The 7499-nt window shown below is 52.2% G+C and overlaps 1 protein-coding gene across 4 annotated transcripts in view; it reads right to left on the bottom strand.

The window, feature by feature from the left end:
- The window catches only part of RUNX3 (runt-related transcription factor 3), a 28159-nt gene extending 20661 nt beyond the window's left edge, over nucleotides 1-7498 (bottom strand). Inside the window, exons 1-2 of one of the 4 annotated variants that reach the window (XM_011955636.1) lie at nucleotides 7365-7498; nucleotides 5334-5490 (exon numbers count right to left, since the gene is read on the bottom strand). In XM_011955636.1, the coding sequence (XP_011811026.1) occupies nucleotides 5334-5490; nucleotides 7365-7484 (277 nt within the window). In that variant the 5' untranslated portion in view covers nucleotides 7485-7498. Of the gene's footprint in view, nucleotides 1-5333; nucleotides 5491-6504; nucleotides 7057-7364 lie in introns of those variants that run through there. The other 3 variants (XM_011955639.1, XM_011955638.1, XM_011955637.1) reach the window with 3 other exon arrangements.
- Between the last annotated feature and the right edge of the window lies 1 nt (nucleotide 7499).

The raw sequence follows: 7499 nt of genomic DNA, 5'->3' as shown, positions 1-7499 counted from the left end.
CCTAGAAGGCGTTTTTAACTTGGCTCCGTAGAATTGAACGAGCCTGAGAACTGGGATAGGAAAAAATTACAACTGTATTGTCCCTAACCTCTAACTGAAATTTAGCATCACTCTCAAGCATGAGCGTAGGCAACAAACCACAGAGGTATTATCAGCCGTACCTGTGACCTTGTCACCAACAGACGTCACAGATACTTACATATCACATTACAGTTGCTGCAGATTTCTCTAAATATCTTTTATGCTCGTCACAACTTCAAAACCATGGTCATCATTAGACCCAGTGCTAGATCTTATTTAATACACTGAACAAAACAGTACATTTACCACACTTTTTAAAGTATTTTGCTATGTTTTAATAGAATAGGCTTCCATTGTAATACTGTGCATTTGATTTTATACCTTAAAAAAATCATTCTGAGAAAGGTGTGTGGGCTTCACCAGATATCAGAGGGGCCCATAGAAAAACAAAAACAAAAACAAAAACAAAAAAGGGCTAAGCAGCTCAACCTGAAGGACCACAGGCCCTCCTACTCCCTTTCTCTATTCCCTGCACCTGCTGGAATTTTCTCATGATGCGTATGCTTTTAATAATCCGTCTACTCATTCTGTCTCCTTCTACTAGATTATAAGCTCCCCAGGGGCCCAAGTTTCTGTCTTTTTCATGCGGTGTCTCCAGCCCCTAGGATGGCATCTAGCACATAGTAGGTGCTCAACAACATTTGTTAAATAAATTAAGGGCAGAGATAATGGCTCCCATTTTGCAGATGAGGAAACTGAGGCTCAGAGAGGAGCAGTGAGTTGAGCAGGTCACACAGTATCCAGGCAGGACTCAGAAAAGTCAGAATGTGCCGGAGCCTGCCCCTCCACACAGGTACTAAGGTCCTGCTCCTGAGAAGTGAGAAGCCCCCACTCCCACCAGGTAGCAAACCACATGCCACCCCTGAGGTCCCCAGCACTCCTCGGCCACTTCCACCAGCTTCTGAACCTGTCACCACCTCCGCCCAAGTACAAAGGAGAGGAGTGTGGAGCCTAAGAGGAGGAGTGAGAGGGAGGGGCAGGCGTCGGGACCTCAGGAGACAGGGAGCCTGGGGAGCAGGGGTGGGAGAAAGCTGTCGCCCTGAGTGCCCCTCAGCTCCCCTGGCCCTGCCCAGCTCTCTCTCTGCCCGGCAGCGGCAAACCCATCCATCCCCCTCTCTCAGCGTCTAGATATAACTCCGTGCAGGAGCCCTGGGCAAACCTGCGATCTGTCAGGAGCCCAGGAAGTGTAAACCCAGGCTCTCCGACGGCTGGCCCTGGTTGCAGGGGAGAAGTCTCGGTCTCGGAAATAGGTTTCCTTTAGGGCTCCAAAAACTCCTCCAGGACCCATCATGAACCAGCCAGGGTGGCAGCGTGGCCTCAGGCAAGTCCTTGAGCCTCTCTGCCTGGGTTCCTATGTGTAGAAGGTCCCCGCCCCACCCACAGGAGCTGCATGGGCGGGGGAGGGGACGGGTCTGTCTCAGGAGACCTCGGGGTTTTCTCAACTTCAGCCAAGAAGCCATCCATCTCTCCCCCAACCAGTGGTTTCCCTCAGTCTGCACCAGCACACCGCACCCGGAATCTCTGTGGACATACGGTTGCTTTTTAACTCGTTGATCACAGCTCAGGAGACCATGTGCTTTTCATTTTCACCTAGGCCGGTGGCCGCCTGCTAGAGGGGCATTTTTGGGATTTGCAGTGGCGTGTGGTCACCACAGTGCTGGGGTGGCACTGCCAGCGTTAGGGGTGGGGTGTGTGTATGTGGTGGGGTACGCCAGCACCCAGCACTGCCCAGGGTGGTGAAGATTCATTCTTCCTGGGAGGGAAAAGCTTGCTTATAAAAGTCCTCTGGCTGGGAGCGGTGGCTCATGCCTGTAATCCCAACACTTTGAGAGGCTGAGGTGGGAGGATCGCTTGAGTCCAGGAGTTCAAGACCACCCTGAGCAACACAGTGAAGAACACCCCCATCTCTACAAAAAATAATTTTAAAAAATCAGCTGAGCGTGGTGGCGCATGCCTATAGTCCCAGCTATTCAGGTGGGAGGACTGCTTGAGACCAGGAGGTTGAGGCCGCAGTGATCGCACCACTGCACCCCAGCCTGGGTGACAGAGCGAGACCTCGTCCCAAAAAAAAGTAAAAGAAAAAAATTCTCTGAGTCATGAACCTAACTCAGTTTTACATAAAATAAGGGATTTTTTTGTACTTTTAATATCTACTGAATTTTCCAGAAGGAAAGACAGTTCTTTTTTCTTTTTCTTCTAAAATTTTGTTCAGCACTTTGCCAAGAGTTGTTGACAACTTCAGAAAGTCATGGTATTGGCAGCAAGGCCAGGTTCAGATTGAGTTCTGCCACCCTGCCTGTTCCCTCTGCTGTGGGCTTCTGCGTAGAGGGCATTCGTCCACCTCATGGAGTCCTCTGGCCTCAGCATTTACATATTCAAATCAGGGTTTTATTATAAATTACTTTTCCTTTTCTTCTCCATCATAGCTATGGAATAACATAGTTTGCAACTGCATGTAAATAGGGAGGTTACATTATTTACACATTTCAATGTAGAATAGTAAGGTTTGATACAAAATATACATTGTAAGATAGGCTCCTTGCGTCTGGCAGGGCAGGGACCTCGGCCCTAATCACTGCAGGAGACAGCAATGACCTGGTTTTCCTCCCTTCCTTTTCTTGGTTCACACCTTCAGCCCTATCGTAAGAGCTCTGCGGTGTTACTGGGTGCATGTCTTTCACGGAAAGCCATCTTCCTGGAATTCAGACAGAATGTAGAACTTGTTTCTGAGGAAACAAGCAGAGGTTTCCATCAGACTTCTCAGTTCTGGCAGAAGTCAGAGAGCCAGGCAAGGGTTCTGGGTCCCAACCCCAGACCTTAAGTCCCAAAGTGTCCCATCTCCTAAAGTCGCCCAGATTGTCACTGTCAACCACTGACTGTTCTCTCAGGTGGGAATTTCCCAGTTGGCAGGATGGGCACTGCAGATGTGTGTCTGCATGCCAGCGGACCCGGCACCCTCCTTCCTCCCTGCCAACCGCCTCCACCTCTCCCACTCAGCAGTTCACACCTTCTGGGTTTCCCCCACCCCCGCCCAAACCACACAGTAATCAGAGAATCAGTGGCTGTCACCGCTCAAAGGGACCTCAAAGTCCTCCTCCAGTCCCAAGCATTTGAAGTAACAAAATCTCTAACATGTATCCAGCTGTCAGTATGCGCCAGCTGATACACCTGTATCAATTTCTCTAACCTTCCCAAAATCTCATGAGGTAGGTACGATTATCATCCCCATCTCACAGCTGAGGAAACTGAGGCACAGAGTGGTTAAGTCATTTGCCCAACGTCATCCAGCAAGTCATTAGCAGAGCTGGGACTCAAATACAGGGTGCCCGATACTAGAATGCAGGCTCTCAAAGACCTCGAGCCTCTGAAGGCTGAACGCCTTAGCCACAGTTCCTCAGACATTGGAACTCCTCCTCAGATCACTTCCTGCCTCCCAGGACCACTGAGATTGGTTATGGACCACTGAGAGGAGATGGATGAGAGAATGGTTTATAAACTCAGCCTCTGGCATCTCCCAGAGCCACAATCCCAGCCTCAGCCATTCCTGCTACAAGGGTAAGCTCCCAACCAACGCTTTGGAAACCCGTTTCCCTCCCTGCAGGCCTGGGGAGGGGGGCTCAAAGTCTGTGGGTATGAAGACCACTAAAAAAAATCATTCTCAGTGTGCAGAACGGCCAGACAAGGTCTCGGTAACTCAGAAAATCGTTGTCTCTTCTCTTTATCTCACCTCCCAGGAGAGGGAGTGGGAAGGGAGAATCAAGTTCCTGACGCCTTGCTGAGCTCCCCGATCGACAGCACTTCTGCCTGCCTCGCAACAGGCAGCAGCTATAGTGCCCCTGACACACACCTGGGCTAGCAGACCTGGCCACTGCCCCGCAGTCAACAGAGCCGTCAGCCTTGTCTGCCACCGACCAGGGACCAGTGACTCTCCTCTCAGGGCTGGGATTAAGTTGCAAAGGGTTTGAGAGATTGTGGATGACAAAAGGGACTTGGAGACTAATTAGGAGCAGCAATGAAAGCTTAATTCATAAAAGGAAACATTTTCCATCCATCAACCTGCAACCAGTTAAGGGCACCGTTTGAAAGAAATCTGTGCGTGGGGAAGGGAGCCAACAGGAACAGGAAATGTTTGAAAGAATGTAAACTATTTCAGTTTCATAAAAAGTAACAAGTAAACAGTTATTACATGCAAATAATGTCCTGGTTTTAATTAATGCTGAAAAGTCAAAATATGGTTGACATTTGTACGTATACATTCAATGGCTGGAAAGGAAAAAATGGTGCCCAGCTGCCTATTTCAGAGCAGGACTAGCAGCTCAGAAGGAACTAGAACCTTGAGAAGGTCCTGTTTATTGGTGATGAAAAGCACGGTTCTGCTTCAGCCTGCGTGGAGTTGGGGAGCAGAGGGAACCCAGCTTACTTCTTAACAAAGCTGGAGGAGGGCCTGGTGCTTGGGAAGGGCGACTCTCACTTCTCCTGGTCTTAAAGGGCCAGTGGACCCTCAGGCCTCGATTCCACAGGGGCAGGGTTTCTAGGACTTTCCCACCCAGGAGTTAAGTGATAATGGGTTTCAGGTCCCAGAAGCCTCCCATTCAACAGCCCCCCACCCCTGTCCCGCCTTCCTTCTACTGCCCAAGGTCGGTCAGACAGGCAGGGTGGCACACCAGCCTTGACTCTGGGGCAGGAGATGGCAGCCTTCGAGCTGTGCTTTCCAACATTTAGCTGCATTAGCTTCCATTCCAGGCCACCTAGGGCTCAAAGGGGCTGGGAAGCCGGGTCTGGGAGACCACAGCTGGAGAGACAGGGCCTGAGGTGTGGGGGAGATTCTGCCCCCTGTGGAGAGGGTGGCTGGGGTGCTTGGGCCCCACAGACCAGGCACTTGTCCTGCAACCGCCTTGCTAAGAGACCTATAAGCTCTCTTTTTGAGCCTGCTAATCCACCATTTCGTGCCAGCATTTTTTGTGAGACCAGGTGTGCTTAACCAGGAAAGAGGGGGTGGCATGAACGGTTTCAGGAGTTGGTAAACCCTAGAAACTGGGAGAAAACTGTGTCTTTTTCTGGCAAGAGACCATAACTTTCCTCACCCCCTCAAAGCGATCTGTAACGTCCTACAGGATTACAAATTGCTGTTTTTAGACAGAGCTGCGTCTAGAGACCTGTTTTTCGGGATTCTAAGGCCCCTCTTTCAACCTCCTTCCCTGCTGCCCCTGCCATTGCCAGTGCTGAACTGGCGAGGCCTCCCTTCCACTTACCTCGCCCACTGCGGCCCACAAAGCGAAGGTCGTTGAACCTGGCCACCTGGTTCTTCATGACGGCCGAGGCGTTGCGCAGCTCAGCAGAGTAGTTCTCATCATTGCCTGCCATCACGGTCACCACCGTGCCATCTGGCACGTCCCCCAGTGCCACCACCTGAAGACATGGGGCGGGGGGATGCAGGGGGACAGCTTAGAAAGGAAGAGGGAGGCCAGGAAAAGGAGGGGAGGGGCTGGGCTGGGCAGCTCCCCTAGGTCCCAGGCACACTGCGTATTTCTCCAATGCAGGGTGGAGAAGAGGCTTAAAAACAATAAAGACCTTCCCTCAAATATCACGAAAACAAGAAGATGGAATCTCGGACTTCCACACCAAAATCCTAGATCAACTGCTTGCATAAACTGTGTCCCAAGAAATCATCCTTTCAGTGAAATCTCAGCCAGAGCTGTGAAATCAGCCCAGTCACTATGATGTAGGGTGCAGTTCCCCTGTTGTCTTCGGCTGCAGCGAAAGAGGAATCAACATGCTCCTAGCAACGAAGTCTCCAAGCGAAAAAGACTATCAACAATAATAACAACAGGGCTGCTACCCCTACTCAATTTATGCAAGAGCTGTTTAGGGCATGAAATTTGGCCCTGAAATGTGGATGAGGACCAGTTTATTGGCCTCTGCAGAGCCTAAATTCGTTATGCAGAGAAAATGCAGAATGCAAAACTCACTGGTGTTTTGAAAAAGGTCACCCAGAAAACCCCTTTAAAGCGAGAGGGGGTCTTTTGATAATGGAAGGATGCACCTGCTGGGAACTGCAGGATGGGGGTGGCGATGTCCCCCTAAACACCATCTCCCCCAAGTCCCCCACCCCTAGGAGCACGGAGAGGCAGATGCCTTTTGAAAAACAATCAGACTTTAAACACAGTCACAACCATTTAAACGTGGCCGCCGCGTGCAGGGACTGAGGATCCATATGGTAAAAATTTCAAGGAGAAAATGTTTGGGATCTGATTAAAAAGGCCAGATTTCCTGTCAACATCCTGTCTTCTTTTAATTTCAAAGACTCCTTTTAAGCTCCAAGTGACAGTAAAACCTCCGATCTGACGATGAAAGTCACACGGGCCTCCCCCCCCTCCCGGGGAGATTTCCCCCACTGGTATTTTAAGATGTCACCCGAGAGACCTCAAAGAGCCACTCATCCTTTTTTTCCAATTTGGAGTCGTCTTAATGGGAGCAGGGACGGCCTCAGCTGCCAGCGGTCGCCTCTTCCAGCCACCTCGGGCAGCACCACCCCCAGCCGCCGGCCCTTCCTGCCCTGCCCTTTTCTCACGGCAGCTGTGAGAGGTTTAGGGGAAAACCGAGACGTTTTCGTTTCATCTCGCTGCCCCCTTAAAAAAATGAAAATGAAACAGTCGCCTACTCCCCGGCATAAAGAAAAAGGTCCTCTAAATGGCTGGGGGCTGCCAGAGTTAGGGGTCCCCCAATCTCAACCCGCCATTCAGGACGCAGAATATCCCCGAGCAAACGTCTGGAGAGCAGTGCCCCGATCCCGGCCTAGCGCCGTCCGGTAAAATTTCGGAAGCCCGAGGGTGTGAGCAGGAAGCGTCTGAGAAGCGGCGCGGGAGGAGGGGTGCTGGCGGCCGAGGGTAGGCCCTTTCACCGTTCGCACCCCACCCGCGGTGTCCTTGCCCCGGTCCCGGGATTCTCTTCTCCGTTACCCGCAGGGCTGTATCTGAGCGATCCGGGTTGGGGGGGTGCAAAACCCCATCCGCCCATTTCCGCACCAACGTCTCTACGCAGGGCGCCCTAAAACCCAGGTGGAGCGGGGCAACCCCCTTAAAAGTCATCCGTGCAGGGCGCATCCAAAACGGAACGCCGATGTCCCCGAGCCGAGTGCGCAGCAAGACTGAACCGGGTGCTCAGGTGTCGCCGCGGCGTCTCGGGCACCTCCCCTCCCCACTGCTCCGGAGGCTCTGGCTCCCGCAGCTTGGACGCCCGGAGCCCCAGGGCCGGCGCCCTCCCGCCCCGGGTCCCGCACTCACCTTGAAGGCGACGGGCAGTGTCTTGTTGCAGCGCCAGTGCGAGGGCAGCACCGAGCAGAGGAAGTTGGGGCTGTCGGTGCGCACGAGCTCGCCCGCGTGGTCCGCCAGCACGTCCACCATCGAGCGCACCTCGGG

The sequence above is a fragment of the Colobus angolensis genome, unplaced genomic scaffold (assembly GCF_000951035.1).
Source record: "Colobus angolensis palliatus isolate OR3802 unplaced genomic scaffold, Cang.pa_1.0 Scaffold4, whole genome shotgun sequence".
Lineage (NCBI taxonomy): Eukaryota > Metazoa > Chordata > Mammalia > Primates > Cercopithecidae > Colobus > Colobus angolensis.
Note: the sequence above shows the minus strand (reverse complement) of the source record. Positions and strands in the feature narration are given on the sequence as shown.